At 40.3% G+C, this 20,926-nt stretch overlaps 2 protein-coding genes across 16 annotated transcripts in view; both read right to left on the bottom strand.

The window, feature by feature from the left end:
- LOC108257282 (NACHT, LRR and PYD domains-containing protein 12) overlaps positions 1 to 2,203 on the bottom strand; it is a 77,215-nt gene extending 75,012 nt beyond the window's left edge. The window contains exon 1 of the mRNA XM_053675372.1: positions 2,031 to 2,203. The gene's annotated coding sequence lies outside the window, so the exon portion shown is untranslated. The remainder of the gene's footprint in view (positions 1 to 2,030) is intronic.
- A 475-nt stretch (positions 2,204 to 2,678) lies between these two features.
- The window catches only part of LOC108257281 (NACHT, LRR and PYD domains-containing protein 12), a 60,926-nt gene continuing 42,678 nt past the window's right edge, over positions 2,679 to 20,926 (bottom strand). For 12 of the 15 annotated variants that reach the window (XM_053675357.1, XM_053675365.1, XM_053675363.1 and 9 more), the window contains 5 exons: positions 16,221 to 16,394; positions 12,347 to 12,520; positions 8,674 to 8,847; positions 7,779 to 7,934; positions 2,679 to 5,220 (listed from right to left, as the gene is read on the bottom strand). In XM_053675357.1, coding sequence (XP_053531332.1) covers positions 5,196 to 5,220; positions 7,779 to 7,934; positions 8,674 to 8,847; positions 12,347 to 12,520; positions 16,221 to 16,394 — 703 coding nt within the window. In that variant the 3' untranslated portion in view covers positions 2,679 to 5,195. Of the gene's footprint in view, positions 5,221 to 6,790; positions 7,060 to 7,778; positions 7,935 to 8,673; positions 8,848 to 12,346; positions 12,521 to 16,220; positions 16,395 to 20,926 lie in introns of those variants that run through there. The other 3 variants (XM_053675362.1, XM_053675371.1, XM_053675359.1) reach the window with 2 other exon arrangements.

Raw genomic sequence — 20,926 nt, 5'->3', positions numbered from 1 at the left:
CCAAAATCAACAAGTCTTATTTCTTTATGGAATGTTGCAGTGTTTATTATAAATGTGTCACACGGTGTTTCTCCACAGCAGCAACACCATGGTGACAGTGATGGGACAGTTCTTCCTTTTGAATATATATATTTTTAACGTTTGTTACATTAATTTATATGCTTAATTATTTATGAATTGATATTTGTTACTTTTTTTTGTTATACATTTAGTTTTCATTTCATTTATTTATTTAGCTTAATGATATTATCTTCGTATATGTGTAGAAAAAAAAATGACACTGCTGTATAAGTGTATAAGTATAATAAATGGTTTTAAATGTGATTGTTGCTTGATGTTACTTGAGGCACAACTGTGTCTTATGAGTATATTATGAGATGATGGGTCAAATAGAAATTCCATAACAAATACCATTATAATTGCATTGTTTTAATTGCTTCCAAAACTAATCAAAACTAATACAATTTCCATAAAAAAAATTTGAATTTGAAGGGAGTAATGAAAGTCAGTTCTATATGGTTTTCAAAGTGACCAGATTCGCCTGCTGTACATAAAGGAATGGCTCGAGAATCATACATCCACCCCTGACCAAAGAAGTGATATGTGTAAGAAATAAAGGGGTTGAGGCTGACGAATTGTCACGGGATGTCTCCCGGTAAGCAGATGCTCATATATCCTTGAGTTGTGATTGAAAGGATTAAATGATGACACTCCAGGCTCTGGTCGTTGGGACGTATTCACTATGTTCCAGCAAAGTACTATAAGCTATAACGTCACCATGCCGAATACTGGAATCACAAGGTTACGTGGTGGGAATGTTATTTGGTACTTTGCTGTGACTAATATGGTCCGATCCGGTTACTTCTATGAATGATCTGCATTTATACAGTGCTTTTTTAACCTTGGCTGTTCCAAAGCATTCATTCACCCTTTCACACACCAATGGTGGCAGAGCTGCCATGCAAGGACTTGTCATCAGGAGCAACTTGGGGTTCAGTGTCTTGCCCAAGGACACTTCGGCATGTGGAGTCATGTGGGCCAGGAATCGAACCACCAACCCTACCATTAGTGGACAACCCGCACTACCACCTGAGTCACAGCGGCTGGTACAACGTACCAGTTTAGTCTATGGGACGTACTCTCAGAACGTTTAAAAATGTATAGTTTTTACAGATGCATCCAAATGATGCTGTGCATTACACACAGGTAGTAATTACCATCTCAAATAACAATTAAACAATTAGATGATCAACAGGAAATTGCTCATAACTTTGATAAATGATTAATAGCTTTAGTCATTTATCAGGTAAACATACCAAATATTTGCTGGATATAGCTTCACAAATACTAAAAAAACTATTAGCTTTTTTCCTTTTCCCATCAATACAATATAAATAAAAATGAAAGGTTTTTCTGGCTGCTTATCAGATTCAGGAAGCTATTTGAAGACATCAGTTTAAGCACTGAGAACTTGTGATTGACATTTCTCATTAATTATTTTATAGATTAGATGATTAATTGACAATCACAATAATGGTTAGTTGCAGCCCTTGTGTCAGTCTCCAATAAGCTTCCCTCATACTTCCTACATTTAACTGTCATCACCATCTTCATTATTTTCATTTAACCTTGACTTTCATTTTCTTGGCTTCTCTACATTTAAAGAAAGAGAGACACAGAGACTTTGTAGTCTCATATAGTGATTGTGGTGTTTGTAGTCACTTCTCAATATACTGCACACGGAAATAGTTTTTATTGCAGCTTGTGGACTTTAGCATAGAGTACACCTGACCAAAAAAGTTTGTTAAATTTTACGTGTGAATTCATTTAGATTTCTAATTCCTTATATAGACCATTTAATGAACTTGTCAGTATGGCTTTCTTTAGTATTCCTGCTCTTCTTTCCAAAATAATATAAAACCAACTTTACCGCAGCAGTGTGACATGAAAACCATTTTTGTTTCCTAAACACACACGGTCTATAAACACATTTTTCTTGTTCAGAAGTGTTTATTAGAGAGATCACTCACCTTTAGTCAGCAATTGTTGTTGTGTGGAATTATAAATCTCACTTTCTTTTTAATCTTCATGTTTTCCAGCTGCTCATTAAAACTGGTGTTGGGGTTTCAGAAAGAGTTTCACTTTTAGAGGCAGAGTTCTTTAGAGAATATTTAGAGGCGGTACAGGAACATGGACTTTGACATATAGGCATTTTAACAACCTGGGTGTTGAAGATTACAAGATTACAACACAAATTGATACATGATGGTGTATGTGTACAAGTTCTGACCGTATGGTTTGTTTCTGTAGTTTTAAACCTTCATGCTCTCTTTAATATTTAGCAGCGTTCTGTCCCATTGGTTCACGCCATCGCTTTACAATTTATAGAAACAAAAATATTACATTTATTTTAAAATATCCAATATAGGCCTCCCATTTTCTCTAATAGTGTGTGTGTGTAATACACACACACACACACACACACACACACACACACACACACACACCCTAAAAACAAATGTTTTGGCTCAACAAAAAAAAATTAACACAACACTTTGTTAGTAAGTTGACAACCGTTTAAAAATTAATTTGCTATAATTAGATATTTTTCAGTAGTTTATTGCGTTCATATTTTTGTTAATTTTATAGCACTTAAGTGAATTCATTCAACAACAATATTGTTAGACAATTAACTTTTTTTTTTTATTTTGAACTGCAATATTTACATCTTGAAAACAAACAACAACAAATTTATTTTTCCCCACAAATTCCCTCTTCTGTTACACTACCAGTTCTGGTGCCTCTTCAGTGGACTTAAATACAAAACTGTAAAATCTGAATAAAAGCTGATAGTGCTTTGAATCAAGTGGAATCTTCAGAAAATTCTGTTCTTGAGACTCATTACTTTTGCACTAGCTTTCAGTCCATCAAGTTCAAGGAACAGCTTCTGAAACACTTCAAACGTATATTTTAGTTCCTCGCGATAGCTCAGATTCAGAGCATATATTATACCATCAGCAAAGCATAGCACCTTGGGATATCCGTTCCTTTCAGGATTTTGGTTCCCTCGACCACGATGGTTGCTGTCTTGTGGTCCGATCCTGGGGTGGACCAGTCACCGATGATGGCAATTTTCATAACTTGCCTATCACGTCCTTCCTCAATCTCTTTCGTGTCCTTGTAAAACAAATGAAAAGATAGTTTAGCGTGTTAGAGATAATGAACTGGATGGTTACTGCTGACTTTTTAGACTGTCACTCTTACTGAATTTAATGGAGCCATTATTTATTTTCTTTTAACCCTTTTACACACACATGCACCCAGTTACTCAAATGGTGTAAATAGGTTGCATCAATAAGCAACACAAAAAATTATTGTATCATAAAACACAATGGTAACATAACATGCCCATTTTTCTTTTATCACACAACTTAAACAGGATGTTCTATGATCAAATTGACCTGCTTTACTAATTTAGATTTCTCAACAATTGCTCAACATGATGTTAATCCAGGAAATTATCGAACAGGGGTGTTGGGACATGAACCAGTTAAGACAAAGCAAAAGGCCTGTCTGTATATGGTGTATTGAGGGTTACTGAATGCAACATATTCATCTGACAAGTTCACTGTATAACAGATTCTGGTTTGTATTAAAGGAAAATTATGGTTTATTACATCTTGGGTCTTATTTGTGCAGTTTTGTTTTGTTATTGAATAATTACTAAGATCTGAAAACCATGCAACATCAACAAACCAAGGTCTAGCAAGAAGCCATTTTGAAACAGAAAAGTGAGGCGCAAAGTAAAATTTATTTGAAATGATGAACACTTACTAGCTTTTACATGCCATACTTTCAGTTTAGTTAATATCGCTAACCCAAGTTGGAATAAACTAGAAATGTTCCTTTAATAATAAACTAACAAATTTTCATTTTTTAATTTTTTTTTTTTAGCCAGAGCACCAGTGTTGTGAGGCCCTATTAAATCTGCTCCTTTTCTTCTTTTCTCAAGTGAATCACATTTTAGAGGGTCTAAATATAACCGAAAACTCCCGAAACGTTGCAGAGGCTTCAGAACCAGTGAAAATTTATATCTGATAGGGGTTCCAGAATTGAGTGTGGCAAAATAGCTCAAAAGCACCAGCTACAAAATTTCAACAATGTGCGCCTCAGGCTACGTTTCACCAACATGTACAAAATTCAGTAAACGTGTAACGTGCCAATATGTAAAATAAATAAATAAATAAAATTTTTATGTTTCTCTTAAATATTTGCTCAGATTTAGCCTCTTCCAGGCCTCGTACTTTAACAAACTCCTCCTAGAGATTTCATCAGATCAACATCATATTCGGTCCATCTGATCTAAAGGCCTTGACAGTGCTAAATTGCAAAGATTTATTTATTTATTTATTTATTTTTGAGTTTTTGCTGCACGTCATGGGCATGGTTTGATGGGGTTTTGGACATGATTTGATGGTTTGCCATAAAACAGGAAGTTTTTATAACTCAAACATACAATGTCCAATCTGCTCCAAACTTCAAACTTTTGATAAAAGTCCCAGCCTGAAGACATCTACATGCCAATGTTCAATTATAGTCATAGCACCACCTGCTGGCAACAGGAAGTAACATGATTTACACTGACGTGTTCCTAACAACATAAAAAAAATACCAGAAATTCTAAACATGCCATCAATGTGTATGAAACATGTTAAAACATGCTAGCAACACTTAGCTAAGTGCTAAAGCACGCTATTACTGCAATTAAACAGGAAGTTGTTACAGCTCATGCATACAATGTCCAATCTTCCCAAAACTTCAAGATTTTAAAAAGGGGTCACTGCATGAAATTAGCAAAAAACTGAATGCTTTTCCTCCCTACAATTAAAAGCCTTCTCTAGCTGAGCAGATTTGTCAAATGAAACTCTCATTCTTATCCACTGCTACTCTCTACTAAAGTGTAGATGGTCAAATTACTCTGCTACATATGACTAGCGTTAGCTTCGTGTAACAGATTTCATCCACAATATTAGCAGGTGTAGACAAACCTCTGTACACGAGTCCACTATTGGTCATATAACAATTCAGCATATGCCCAAATGAAATGATACTCGCCTTGAAATGTCCTTTGTATGGCTTTGCTCAGCAAGGTCCTCTAACACACAATCTTATTGGTCTGAACTTGTCCAGGTATGTTAAGTGAGGAGGGGAATTGAAATCCTGAACTCAAGGTGGAGAGAAATTAAGTTAGCAAGCCAATTTCATTAAGTTACTACATCTTAAATTTTGCTTTAAATCAATTAAAGCAGAAATTTCAGTTTCAGTGACACACAATATTAAATTGATGTAATTATCAATATAATTATGTCAAAACAACTCATCAAAATAATGTTTTCAAATGAAAAGATTTAATTAAATCAACAAATTAGAAATTTTGTCTTGCAATCATGCACTTAAATAAGTTGTGGTAGTAGGTCCTCTGAATTACTTTTTAGAGTGCAGGTGAGAGTTTTAACACATTTAGTTTTATTAAACCTCACTCCAGAGAGAAAATATCCCAGAACGTCATTGTGGTAATTTAAATATGATTTTAAACATGAAATGATTGTTAGAGAAATTGAGTGGAGGAAATAAATGAAGGAAAATCATTTACAGCATTGGTAAAATATAAATGTGTTATTTTAACCAGAACAGAACATTAGGGTTAAGTGTCTAATTTCATATGAGCCATTCACCACTAGGGGGCAGTCTGTTACCACAAATACATTTCATTTAACTTGGGCACCTCCAAAACAGGAAGAAAAATGTTCATTTTTGACTTCTGGTGATAAGGTTATATACAATTATGCAATTTTCTATATATTATATAAATGAAAATGAATTTAATGAAACCTACATGTATACAAATTAATTTAAAAAAGTGTAAAATGCATTAATGAAATATAATTTTTTAATTGAACAAAACTTAGGTCTTGCTCATGAGTTAATGTTCTATCTCTGTTAATCAGTTGGCCATTTAGCTTTGCAGCTGACATGCCACATATCAACCTGCTTTGCTCTAAATCACATATACACGCTTTACATATACACTGTCCACTTTATTAGGAACACCTGTACACCTGCTCATTCATGCAGTTATCCAATCAGGCATTCAGCAGCACAATGCAAAAAAAAAATCATGCAGATACAGGTCAAGAGCATCAGTTAATGTTCACATCAAACATCAGAATGAGGAAAAAGTGTGATCTCTGCAACTTAACCGTGGCATGGATGTTGATACCAGATGGACCAGTTTGAGTATTTCAGAAACTGCTGATCTCCTGGGATTTTCACACACAGTCTCTAGAGTTTATACAGAATGGTGTTGAAAAACAAAGAAAATCCTTGAGGTGGTTGGGTTACAACAGCACAAGACCACTTAAAAGATCTGAAAACTCCAGTTAACTCTCCAGACTCGTGCTTTCCACCAAAGCTGATGAATGTTTATAACAAATGAACAGTCACGGCAATTAGATATCTTCAGAATGTTACAAAACCAAAACAAAGCAGTGTTTACAGGAAAGAGAACACAGAGCAGCAATAGCATGTTGAGGAAATAGTCACGGCTTCAGCCTGGTGATTTTAGAGTCTTCCAACCAGATGATGTGATAGAGTGGTGGGGTGGTGGAAGACATGGGCTGGAATGTAGACCAGAGCAACTAGAACCTTAACCAGAACCTGAGTTCTGCCATGATGTCTGGATTCTGTAGGGTATAACAGTGGAATTGTGTAATAATAAAAATAAAGAATTGATCTTCAGTAAGTGTTTATTCCTGATAGTAGTGCTGCAACACCACTCTGTAAAGTCCTATGATGATGAAGAATCACACCAAGCAAGCACAGGTTCTTTAGATCTTAGACACACTGTCTGCGCTTACACTTTGTGGAAATGTGTTACATTTAATTCAGATTATTTCTCAGTGTGAGGGAAAAATGTTCAGGAAATGCCGCTGTGAGTCGAGCACATTTCATTAAAAATATCTTCTCTGGAATCTGCATCAGATGAAAATTCTTCATAACCTGAAATTAAACCAAAACAAGTTTTATATTTACAGTAGGGGAAATAAGTTTTTAAAAAAAACAAAAAAAAAAACATTTTTTTCAGTAAATATATTTCCAATGAGGATATTCACATGAAAATTTCACCAGACATCACTATTAACTCAAGAAATCTGGGAATAAAGAATTCACAACATCAAAGTCCATAAATAAAGTTGTGTAATTGTCACATCTCGAGATGTAAAGGAGATTAGGACAGATGCAAGTGCAGTTGACAGTTTTATTAAAGGAGACAAAGGCAGACAAATCCAAATCATAATCCAAAAACATGCAAAGGGTCAGGCGATCGGCAAACAGGCATAAATAGGGCGCAACAATAATTAGAGTCGAGAAACTATAAACGAGGTCAGAGATCATGAAACAAAATGAGAACAAAAGGCAACCGCTTGGTAAGTGCGTTAAACTCAATACTACGCAAAGTCAAAGTGTCTCTTATATACTGTGGTGTGAGATTGGAAACAGGTGTGTGTGATTAGTATTCCGAAGAAGGTGAACATGAATGTGTGGGAAATGTAGTCCATGGCGTCCATGTTTGTGCACGTGTCCATAGTAAACAATGTCATAGTTGTCAAAATCCGAAGAGCATGCACTTGCGCGCTCCCTCTATCTCTCCAAACGCACTGCCAGACGAGGGAATCGTGACAGTAATAAAGTGGAATGAATGTTTATCTGAAAATCACCTCAAGTTCTGTAGTTTAAGTCTGAAGAGCTGCTTCTTTTCTGAGTCTCTCAGTTTATTCCCAGTTAGATGCAGTTCTCTCAGGTGTGAGGGGTTTGATCTCAGAGCTGAATTCAGAGCAGCACAGCCTTCATCTGAGATATCACAACTACACAACCTGCAGAGAGACAATGACACACTCTTCACTCTCTCAGTTTATACAATTACGTGGATTACTGCACTTTTATATCTGGAATATACTGTGGAGTTTAAAGTGATTATTTTTATTATGTTTACAGCATTTAGCAGACTCCCTTATCCAGAGTGACTTATAGAAGTGTGTGTGGGCGTCACTACATGCAAATGAGGTGTGTTGGGAACGCGCTTCACACATTACAGGTGATCAACATAAGCACACGAGTACGAAGAAAATCAGCCTTTCTGTCAGAAATCTTTAGTTCAGTTTGGCTTACACACACATTTACATACAACTTCACTAAAATATTGATAAATGAGACTCTGTGTGTGTGTGTGTGTGTGTGTGTGTGTGTGATATATAATTTAATAAAATTTAGAAGAACAATCAGGGCTGAGTTTCCTAAAAGCATTGCAAAGTTAAGATCATTGTAACTGGGAGAGAGAGTGTTCAGAGTGATGCTCGCTCTACTGTTAAACGATGATGTTTGTGCTGTGATGCTTTTGGGAAACTCGGCCCTGATCTGCTTATACTACTACAAACACTGAATACATAAATACTGTGATCAGATCAGGAAAAAACATCAATGTGGACTGAAATGAAATGATTTTCCTCCTCAGGATATTTGATGCTGAACCTAAAACCTCTGCTTCAGTCTCACTATTAGAGAATGTGTCTTACTGGGGAGCAGGTCATGTGACTCTCAGAGAGATGATCTTACCTCAGTGTCTCCAGTTTACAGTGAGGATTCTCCAGTACAGCAGAGAGACACTTCACTCCTGAGTCTCTGAGTTTATTCCAGGACAGATCCAGCTTTCTCAGGTGTGAGGGGTTTGATCTCAGAGCTGAAGTCAGAGCAGCACAGCCTTCATCAGAGACATCACAATAACGCAACCTGCAGAGAGACATTGACACACTCTTCACTCTCTCAGTTCATATCATTACATGGATTACTGCACTTTTATATCTGGAATATACTGTGGAGTTTAAAGTGATTATTTTTATTAAGTTTACAGCATTTAGCAGACTCCCTTATCCAGAGTGACTTATAGAAGTGTGTGTGGGCGTCACTACATGCAAATGAGCTGTGTCGGGAACGCGCTTCACACATTACAGGTGATCAACATAAGCACACGAGTACGAAGAAAATCAGCCTTTCTGTCAGAAATCTTTAGTTCAGTTTGGCTTACACACACATTTACATACAACTTTACTAAGTGTGTGTGTGTGTGTGTGTGTGTGTGTGTGTGTGTGTGTGTGTGTGTGTGTGTGTGTGTGTGTGTGCTAGGGATGTCACGAGAACCGATACTTCGGTAGCAACATTCTTATAATGTGACGGTACTTGTTTTTCTGCACTAGTGTTGGAACCGTTTCAAATGGAGGTACCGAGGTTGCAATTGTTCCGGATTGATGGGGGCAGTGGTGGCCCAAATTTAGCCTATTACCCAAAAACATTTAAAACTCTACTTAGAAGCCAATACTCACATCTACCTCTGAGACCAGTTGGAGATAGAAAAAATACACCAGCCGTGAGTGAGAAGAAGCAAGGGTCCAGCTTTATTGTTCCATTCCACCACACGAGATCCACACCGATGAGAATTCTCAGAAGTGATCCCAATACCCTGAGCTTAAGCTCCAGAATTTATACTGTATTTACACACTAAATAACCCATATGTTTCAAAAAGACTATGATCTCACTACCAATAGGGTTAAAAAAAGAGCTCATTTACCTTACTCTTATGTTCCAGAAAAGGGCGATTTCACTTACACATAGAATTGAAACCAGGGGTTTTAATTTACACATAAAATCAGAACTCAGGCATTTCCAATAACCCAGAAAATAAAAACCCAGAGTTTCTAGTTACTCAGAGGATCAGAAACCAGAATTTTTCAGTTACCTAGGGCGTCAGAAAACAGACTTCTCAGTTACCTTAGGGGGTCAGAAACCAGAATTCTCATTTACCTAGGGAAATAAGATGATGTAGACAAGACGACTAAACAACCGGGAGGGACCTTGGTCTTATCGTTATCTCGAGGAGGTTGGGGGCAGTTTGACCCAGCCACCCTTATAACTGGCTCTCTTCATGGTTCTCTTAAGATTGAGGCCTTCCTTGCGAGCCAAGAACCCTCACCATTTGAGTCATTTTCATATTTGCACTATATTTCTTATTTTATATATATTTATACTACTTGAAAAGCGGTTTACTGTACTTCCAACTTCTTAATATCATTACAGTTCTACTGTCCTGCATATCCTACTATTCTGTTTTTTATAGAGTTTCTCTATTATTATAAGATTTTATTAAAGTTATTCATGTGTGTGTATGAGAACGAGAGAGTGTGTGTGTGTGTTGTGTCTACTTGCCCGCCCTTGACTGTACGAGCGTGTGTGTGTGTGTTAGCCCTCCTCAGCTCAGCTCGTATACCTCTTTTTGACTTTTTTGACTATTACTGCTCTTAAAGATCTTTAAAGTGTAATTCCAATTTGTCAATGTCCGCCTAATCCCGCTTCTATGTGTCTAGGTGCCCGTCTCTTCTTCTTCTCCCCTTTGCTGGATGCTAGGTCTCCCTTATGTTTATTTTATGACATTTTTTATCCACAACAGCAGCAAATAAGCGCAAGTGTTTTAGTCGGTCCACAAGTGGTGAAGAAGAAGAGGAAGAACGCCTACAAGCACACGGGAAAAACTACAGAAGATTAGCTTAGCTTAACAAGTTTAGCTCCGCCTCGACTCGTTTAGAGGAAAAGAGAGGAATGCTAGTATCAGTTTCCGGTGTGTAACCGATGCTGTCGTTCCTTTCAAACAAAGCGAGGAAACACCTGGAATTTGGCGAAGCACCTGAATGACGGTCCTGTATTATGTTTGTTTGAGGCAGCTGCATTGTTGCCATGAAACCAGCTAACGTTATGCTCCATGTAATGTTTGCGATAGCCAGTTATTTGTTAACGACGCTAACACATTGCAGTGTTATAAACTACCTCCTAATGGGCCACCATGCATCTCCATTCAGTCCAGGTCCTGTCAGATAAATGTAGCCTAATGTCACTAATAATTATTCACATGTTCATGCTTGTAATAAATCTTTCTGTCCTGCCACCATATCAGTGAATTTAAACTAATGCTTGCATTCAGAGTATAAGGAGTGTGTGTGCATGCGTGCGTTTAGGAGTGCACCTCCACTCAATGTCAGACAGTGTTTGATAACTAAAATACCCCCTCCCTCTCTCTCTCTCTCTCTCTCTCTCTCTCTCTCTCTCTCTTTGCCAGTATCAGCCAGAGGAGGATGTCCTCCAGGAGAGTTTTTAATTAATTAAATAATAAAAAAAATTATACCACACCGTGGTATCGACTTTGCTATCAAGTACCGTGTACTTTGGTGGTATTGGTACCGACTACTAGATTTTTGGTATCATGACATCCCTAGTGTGTGCAAATGCAATTTAGCAGTGCTGGTAATTTATGGGGTTTGGGATTCATCAACACGCACATGCAAATAATAAAATGAGCGTTTCCCAAAGTTTTGTAAATCTGAGAGATTTTTTTTTTTGGTTTGGTTTAAATTACGCAAACATTTACACACAACTTTAATAAATAAGTGATAAATGAGGCCCAATGTGTGGGTGTGTGTGGGTGGGTGGGTGATATAATTGAATAAAATTTACATGGATTACTGCACTTTTATATCTGGAATATACTGTGGAGTATAAATTGATTATATTTATTATATTTCCAGCATTTAGCAGACTCCCTTATCCACAGTGACTTATAGAAGTGTGTGTGGGCGTCACTACATGCAAATGAGCTGTGTCGGGAACGCGCTTCACACATTACAGGTGATCAACATAAGCACACAAGCACGAAGAAAATCAGCCTTTCTGTCAGAAATCTTTAGATGAGTTTGGCTTACACAAATATTTACACACAACTTTACTAAAATATTGATAAATGAGGCCGTGTGTGTGTGTGTGTGTGTGTGTGTGTGTGTGTGTGTGTGTGTGTGTGTGTGTGTGTGTATGAGTGTGTGTGAGATATAATTTAATAAAATTCAGAAAAACAATCAGGGCTGAGTTTCCTAAACGCATTGCAAAGTTAAGATGATTGTAACTGGGAGAGAGAGTGTTGAAAGTGATGCTCGCTCTACCATTAAACGATGATGTTTGTGCTGTGATGCTTTTGGGAAACTCGGCCCAGATCTGCTTATACTACTACAAACACTGAATACATAAATACTGTGATCAGATCAGGAAAAAACATCAATGTGGACTGAAATGAAATGATTTTCCTCCTCAGGATATTTGATGCTGAACCTAAAACCTCTGCTTCAGTCTCACTATTAGAGAATGTGTCTTACTGAGGAACAGGTCATGTGACTCTCAGAGAGATGGTCTTACCGCAGTGTCTCCAGTTTACAGTGAGGATTCTCCAGTACAGCAGAGAGACGCTTCACTCCTGAGTCTCTGAGTTTATTCCAAGACAGATCCAGTTCTCTCAGGAGTGAGGGGTTTGATCTCAGAGCTGAAGTCAGAGCAGCAGAGCCTTCATCTGAGATATCACAACTACACAACCTGCAGAGAGACAATGACACACTCTTCACTCTCTCAGTTTATATCATTACATGGATTACTGCACTTTTATATCTGGAATATACTGTGGAGTTTAAACTGATTATTTTTATTATGTTTACAGCATTTAGCAGACTCCCTTATCCAGAGTGACTTATAGAAGTGTGTTTGTGCAATTTCCGTGCAAATGAGCTGTGTCGGGAACGCGCTTCACACATTACAGGTGATCAACATAAACACACGAGTACGAAGAAAATCAGCCTTTCTGTCAGAAATCTTTAGATCGGTTTGACTTACACAAACACTTACACACAACTTCACTAAAATATTGATAAATGAGGCCCTGTGTGTGTGTGTTTGTGTGTGTGTGTGTGTGTGTGTGTGTGCGTGTGTGTGTGTGTGTGTAATTCAGTTTAATCAATTTTACAAGAACAATCGGGGTTGAGTTTCCTAAAAGCATTGCAAAGTTAAGATGATTGTAACTGGGAGAGAGCGTGTTCAGAGTGATGCTCGCTCTACCATTAAACGATGATGTTTGTGCTGTGATGCTTTTGGGAAACTCGACCCTGATCTGCTTATACGGCTTTTCCTCACCATAAACCCATAACATGCTAAGGCACAGTGCCTAAGTGTTTTTGTGGAGCTCCTTAAGCTGAATGAACGTATCATAATAATATCAGATCATAATCTTATATGAACAATTCAGAAAGAATGTAAATGATGGTGAGAGTTCTACACACTACCAAAAAAAAAGAAAACAGAGACGTGGCTTTATCGCAAGCTGAAAGAAAAGCTGGAAACAGGAATGATCTGCCAGTCAACAATCAGTGTTTGGATGAATGTGTGTGTGATTGGTGTGATACCGATGCTTATCACCAAGCTAATTAAACAGCTGATTGGATATTTCTTTGTAACATCAACTCGGGATAGTAGTTACAAGCATCGACTCGGATGAGAAAGTTGCAAACCTTCAATAAGGTAAGCCTCAACAAAGAATAAATGAAGTATAAACTTTTTTGTTAGGGAGTAATTCTTGTTCATGTTAACAACAGCGATAGCTGATAGAGAAAAGATATAATTAATGTAGCCTATTTTATAATTAAATTGCTAATGCAGCTAATTTACATAGATCTTCATGTACTGAATTAAGATACATTATAAAACTCATAACTGTATTGACTTCACAAAGCTATCTCGACCGAACTAACGTTAGTATCTAATGTGGCTTGGAAGCTAAACAAAGTTGGTCTGTTTTCACATGTAATGTCGTTTTCTGATGAAAACCGCTGGGCAAAGTGTTCTGTCATATAAAAAAAATCTGTTCTAAAATGCAGTTGAGAGCATCCCAAAGAAGCTCAGAGTGTTTCTGAAAACACGGTCTACTCCATCGGATTAAAAACAGGTGCTGACCGCTTCAAATAAAAGACACTACGTGTGAACACAGACTTAGGTAGCTTCTTCACTAAACACTTGCGGGTTGAGGCGAGTTACTCTGACTGCTCAGGTGTGTCAGAAACACAGCCAGATGACATGTACTCCATCACACAGATCAACCGGGTTCTAGAACAGACTAAAGGGAAAAAAAAAAGTCCAAGTTGATGAAGTCAGCACAACACATCACCAAGAAAGAGAACCTGAAGGTGCTGTCACCTAGGAGAAGATTTCCACTCAGGAAATGGACATCAGCGGTACGAAAGACTCTTCTAAGTTAGTTGCAGACAGGATCTATCTGGCACTCTTTCTGCTTTTCTGGACTTTTCCCTGTCTTCTCTGTTTCCACACATGAGACTGGATTGAAAACTCTGTGTCATGGACATTGAGAGACTGGACATGTCAGTGTGGAGTCCCTACACTCCTGCATCCTGAGCAAACACTGGACAAATACTTGGACTTATAAACTCGATGTACTACAACTTGGATATCTGATCTTAATTTCCAGACTTTATATTGTCATGGACTTGTAAAGGTGTTCTGAGTGTGGACTTTCTACTTACATGGACTTAAAAATGAGAACACACTGCATAGGGTTCGGGGTTTATGGTGGGGGGTGTGAATGGTGGTGTTTATAAATATGTAAATATACAAATACAGTCCCCTCCAAAACTATTGGAACAGCAAGGCCAATTCATTTGTTTGTGCTATACACCATTTTGGTTTGAGATCAAAAGATGGATATGAGACGAGAGTTTAGGATTTCAGTTTTTATTTACTGGTATTTACATCTAGATGTATTGAAGAACATAAAACATAGCAGCTTTTGTATCAGAACACCTAAATTTAGGTGAGCAAAAGTATAGGAACAAATAAGACTTTAAGTAAATTAAAATAAATAACATTTAATATTTGGTTACATATCTCTTGCCTGCGGCTCGCTGATATCACCAAACTGTTGGTTTCTTCTTTTGTAATGCTTTTCCAGGTTTTCACTGCAGTCTCTTTCAGTTGTTGTTTGTTTTTTAGGGGTTTCTCCTTTCAGTCTCCTCTTCAGGAGGTGAAATGCTGCTCAGTTGAGTTAAGGTCTGGTGATTGACTTGGCCAGTCTAAAACCTTCCACTTTTTCTATCTGATAAAGTCCTGTGTTGAGTTGACAGTGTGTTTTGGATCATTGTCTTGCTGTATGATGAAGTTCCTCAAGATTAATTCAGATGCATATTTCTGTAAATTGGTGACAAAAGGTGCCTGTAAACTTCTGAATTAATTTTGCTGCTACCATCATGAGTTCCATCATAATAAAGATCAGTGAGCCTGTTCCAGAAGCAGCCATGTAAGCCTGAGCCATGACGCTATCTCCACCATGGTTCACAGATGAGCTTGTATGTTTTGGATCATGACCAGATCCTTTCTTTCTCCAAACTTTGGCCTTTCAAACATTTTGTTGGAAGTTAATCTTTGTTCCAGAACTTTTGTGGATCATCTCTATATTTCTTTGTGACTTCCAATCTAGCTTTCCAATTCTTACTGTTGATGAGTGGTTAGCACATTGTGGTATGGCCTCTATATTTCTGCTCTAAGTCTTCTTCAAACGGTGGCTTGTGATACCTTCACCGCTGCCCTGTGGAGGTTGTTGGTGATGTCACTGACTGCTGTTTTGGGGTTTTTCTTCACATTTCTCACAATGTTTCTGTCAACAGCTGTTGTTGTTTTCCTTGGCCGACCCATTCGGTGTCTGTTTCTCAGTACATCAGTAGTTTCTTTCTTTTTCAGGACATTCCAAATTGTTGTGTTGGCTGTACCTAATGTTTGTGAGATGTCTCTGATTATTTTCAGGCTTTTCTCAGCTTCAAAATGGCTCGCTTTTCTCCCACAGACAGCTCTCTGATATTCATGTTGGCTTATCCTTTTTAACAACAAATTCAGACTTCACAGGTGAAACTGAAGGCTAAAATCATTAGTAGATGTTCAGAGATATTTATTGTTTAAACTATCAATCTAACAGGACACACCTGGGTAACAAGAAACACCTGTCAGTCACATGTTCCAGTGTTTTGCTCGCCTACAAATTGGAGGTCTGATACAAAATGTGCCATGTTCTCTGTCATTTAACATCTTAAAAGTCAAATTCTCTCTTTCTCTCTCTCACAAAACACAATATTGCTAACAAAAAGATGTTTGTTTTGTGTCATGTACAGTCCAAAATTATGTAGCAAATGCTAAATGTCTTTCTGAGGAGCAGGTCATGTGACTCTCAGAGAGATGATCTTACCTCAGTGTCTCCAGTTTACAGTGAGGATTCTCCAGTACAGCAGAGAGACGCTTCACTCCTGAGTCTCTGAGTTTATTCTCAGACAGATCCAGTTCTCTCAGGTGTGAGGGGTTTGATCTCAGAGCTGAAGTCAGAGCAGCACAGCCTTCATCTGAGATATCACAATCACGCAACCTGCAGAGAGACAATGACACACTCTTCACTCTCTCAGTTCATATAATTACATGGATTACTGCACTTTTATTTTATTTTTATTTTTTTCCCTCAGTTCAGGACACACAGAATCATCAACTTTATCAGCACAGTCACTACAGCCTTAAAGTGTTACTGTGAATCATGTTTATGAAATTTTAAACAGTATAACTAAAATGAAACGTGAAGTTGTGTTTAGCATAACACTATGGGAGCGCCTCTCACGCGCGACCGGCATCTGAAGGTTGTGTAAAATCATGCCTATTTATAGGCCTGCCATGATCAGGTGACGTGGCATTTAAGTGCATCGCGTGATATAAATATGGCACCTGTGAACCGCGCAATCAGCCTCTATTATCTGAAGTGAAGATGCAATTCACAGGTCTGCCCTGGTATGGCAAAGCTGCGCAACATCTCGTTCCCTTCTCATGGAACAGGGTTACATGCGTAACCCGGACGTTCCCTTTCAAAGGGAACTTCGACGTTGCATTTAGCATAACACTATGGGAACGAGAATACCCACTCCGTCACACCGAGGGTACGGCCTGTTCAAAAAGACCCAAGCCCGAGGATCACAGCAAAACACTCGAGCCCGGGGTGGAATGAATATCCAGGCTGTAATAATGAATGAATGTGTGTGGCATAGACCACCCTGCAGCAGCACACACATCCTGTAAGGATACCCCTTTGGACAAAGCCTTCAAGGAGGCGACCGCCCTAGTGGAATGAGCCCTTATGCCCATGGGCGTAGCGAGACCGCGCGCCTCGTAAGCAATAGAGATTGCTTCCATTATCCAATTAGAGATGCGCTGCTTTGACACAGTATCACCTCTACTGTCGCTGCCAAAGCAGACCAGCAGCTGCTCCAACTTATGCCACTGGCCAGAGCGGTGGACGTAAGTACAGAGAGCCCTTACTGGACACAGCAGGTGCATTCACTCTTGTTCTGGTGTGGGGAATGGAGGAAGGCAGAAAGCCTGCAACACCACAGGGTGGGCAGCCGATGTAGGCACCTTAGGAATATAATCCGGCATAGGATACAGGAAGGCCTTGGCTAATCCAGGGGCAAAGTCAAGGTAGGAAGGGGCAACAGAGAGAGCTTGTAGATCTCCTACTTGCTTGAGAGATGTCAGGGCCAGCAGAAGAGCTGCCTTTAGAGTGAGAAGCTTCTCAGAGGCTGACTCTAAGTGCTCAAATGGGGCCCCTGACAGACCTTCCAGGACCACAGAAAGGTCCCAGCAAGGTATACGCGGCCTGCAGACCGGCCTCAGCTGCCTGACACCACACATGAACCTCGAAGTTAGAGGATGTTGCCCCACAAAGGCTCCATCAACAGGGGCATGGCTGGCCGAAATGGCGGCCACGTAAACCCTGATTGTAGAAGGAGCCCACCCCGCTGAGAAACGTTCTTGTAAGAACTCCAGGACTGTAGCTATTGAGCAGTTCACTGGGTCTAGCTGACGTTCCTCACACCACAAGACAAAAAGCTTCCACTTGAGTGCATACAATTTCCTTGTGGATGGTGCTCTAGCATTTAACATGGTCTCTATAACCTCACTTGTGAGACCAGAATCTATGAGCTGGTCTCACAGTTTCCATAGTTCTGGCCGAGGGTGATAAATCAGCCCTCCGGCTTGAGACAGTAGATCCACTCTAAGGGCTCAAATGGGGCACCTGACACACCTTCCAGGACCACAGAAAGGTCCCAGGAAAGTATGTGTGGCCTGCAGATGGGCCTCAGCCACCTGACACCACGCATAAACCTCAAAGTTAGAGGATGTTGCCCCACAGAGGCTCCATCAACATGGGCGTGGCTGGCCGAAATGGTGGCCACATAAACCCTGATACATGGGTTTGATATGTCCTACAGTGGATCCCTGCGGATGGGCATCTCCCAAGGAGTGCCATCTAGCAGGGGTATTATCTCTTAGAACCATATTCGAGCTGGCCAATAAGGTGCTACTAGCAGCAGACATAGATTGCCTTGGCGAACTCTCGATAGAACTTGTGGGAGCAGAGCGATGGGGGAAAAGCGTACAGATGTGACCTCGGCTACATGTGCACCATGGCGTCCAGCGCTAATTGTGCGGGAGGAGTGAGGGCGAAACCACAGTGGGCCGTGTGTTGTCTCCTCAGAGGCGAACACATGCAGTCCCGCTTGGCCAAACCTTGCCATATGGACTCCACCACTTGTGGATGGAGCCACCAATTCCTGGGCCTCAGCCCTGCCTCATCAGGATGTCCACCCCCAAATTCCCAGAATGTACATTGCACTCACTGACAAACTTTCCTTCTGCCCAGAGAAGAATTAGTTGTGCCTGCCTGAACAGAGGTCACGGAAATAATCCTCCCTGGTGGTCAATATATGAGACCGCTGGTGTGTTGTCTGTAAACACATGGTGACCTCTCAATTGAGGAAGAAGGAATTTCAGTGCTGGAAATGTGGCCCACATTTCTAGGCAATTTATATGCCGCTCCAGATGAGGGCTGCACCAGAGACCGTGAGCTGGACAGCTGTCTAAGACCGCGCTCAAGCCCGTGAGGGAGGTGTCTGTCATTACCATCTTGCGCTAAGGAAACACCCCTAAAGTGTGACCCAAGGCTAGAAACCGGGGACACTCAAATTCTCAGAGCACGTAAGCATCACCGTGTGACACTGATTATTCTCAGAGGTTTCGTCCTTGGATGAAACCACCAACTTCTCAGCCAACACTGAATGGTCTCTTGTGCAATAGGCCCATGAGCGCCAATAGTCTCCCAAGATCCAGCTTTATATTGCTCAGTGTTGATAGGATTGACGCTATGTATGTTGGGGTTTAGAAACGCCCTCATCGTAGTAGAATCCTTATAACCCCTAGAAAAGTTGTCCACTGCACTGGGGAAAGCATCCTTTTCTGAGATTCAACCTGAGCCCCAAGCCCTTCATGTGGGCAAGAACAGCACCTCGATGTTGAACCGCCAGTTCCCTGGATCGTGCTAGAATTAACCAGTCGTCCAGGTAGTTTAGTACACGGATGCCCTGGAGTCACAATGGAGCCAGAGTGCCATCCATGCACTTTGTGAAGGTGCGAGGGAATAAAGCTAGTGATATTTCTATGTGGAAATATGCACCTTTTAGATGTATCGTCACAAACCAGTCCGCAAACTGAATCTGTGGAACGATAAGTTTGGGTGTCAGCATCCTGAACCTGATGTGCAAAGAGTATAGTTCAGATGACACAGATCTAAACTTGGCCGCATACTCCTATTTTTTGTGGACCAGGAAATATCGGCTGTAAAAACCTCCCTCCCTCAGGGAACGGGGTACATGTTCTATTGCCCCTTTTTCCAAGAGGGATCTTACTTCCTGCGCTAACATCGGGCTCTGGTCTGTGCTGACTACTGTGGTGAGCACACCTCTGAACCAGGGGGGTCGAGCTATAAACTGGACCCGGTAACCCTTTTCTATGGTAGACAGAACCCATGGAGACACATTTGGCAGTAGTTTCCATGCTGCCAGATGGTCTTTTAGTGATGTTAACTATTCCACATTCTATTGGAGGGAAAGCATCAGATTTTCGTTGCCCTGTGACAGCTTGCTGACCAGAGAACACTGAAAACTTGGGACCGCCTTGGCTAGTGGAGGCCCTACAGTAGCACTGGGGGCTACCTGCCCTAACAACCTCATGTTCCCTGATACATCCCTCCCCAGCCAATCAGGACCGCTCTTCTTTGTCTGCTTGGCCTTTATGACCATTCTCAGATCAAGCCTAGAAGCAGGCCAGGACTGTGGTCGCCCCTTTCCCTGGCTGTCTGCGGGGGTTTGCGGGCTGCCTTACTCTCCTTCTGGGTCTCCCTTGCACTAGTGCTGACCTGGGCTCCACTCGTGGATGCCCAGGTGAACTCGAGACAACAGGGAAAGAACTGGCTGAATGCCGCCATATGTCGAGCTCACTCAGCAGGTCTGCTTGGTACTCCTGAAACACTGTCATTGTCTGCAGTGACCCACAAACAAGAGTACTACCACATAGGCCTTGCCCACCAATGCCACGGTGGCCTTACATGGTGGCTTGGATGACAAAGCCGGTCCCTCCAATTACCTGGCGTCGATGGAGAGAGGTAGCTCGCAAGCGCCTCCTCCACATTCAGCATAGCTAAATAGCCATGCCTTTCATTCTCCACAATGGCCAAATAATCCAACATCGTGGGTTATAAATACGTCTTATGCATGGTTTTCCCCCAGAAGCCTGATATTTTGTCATGCACTTCTGGAAGAAAGGGGAGTTTCTGCAATGTGAGGGATTTACTTTCACTGGGGAGAAAAAGGCTCATCCAGCCTTAGTAATCACTTCAAGCAGCTCTTTATATGCTGCTCTCAGTTTTTAGCACATCCTTCTGGCTCCTCGGAGTCAGAGAGGAATTATTACTATTATTTTTGTGTGGGCCCCCCCTGCCCCCCCTTTTGGCTTTCCATATCGGAAGGAGGAGTCACGATGCCAGCTCCAAAATCCAGCGGACAGCCGAACCCGGAAGAC

The sequence above is a fragment of the Ictalurus punctatus genome, chromosome 24 (genome assembly GCF_001660625.3).
Source record: "Ictalurus punctatus breed USDA103 chromosome 24, Coco_2.0, whole genome shotgun sequence".
Lineage (NCBI taxonomy): Eukaryota > Metazoa > Chordata > Actinopteri > Siluriformes > Ictaluridae > Ictalurus > Ictalurus punctatus.
This window is presented reverse-complemented; position numbering and strand designations above follow the sequence as displayed.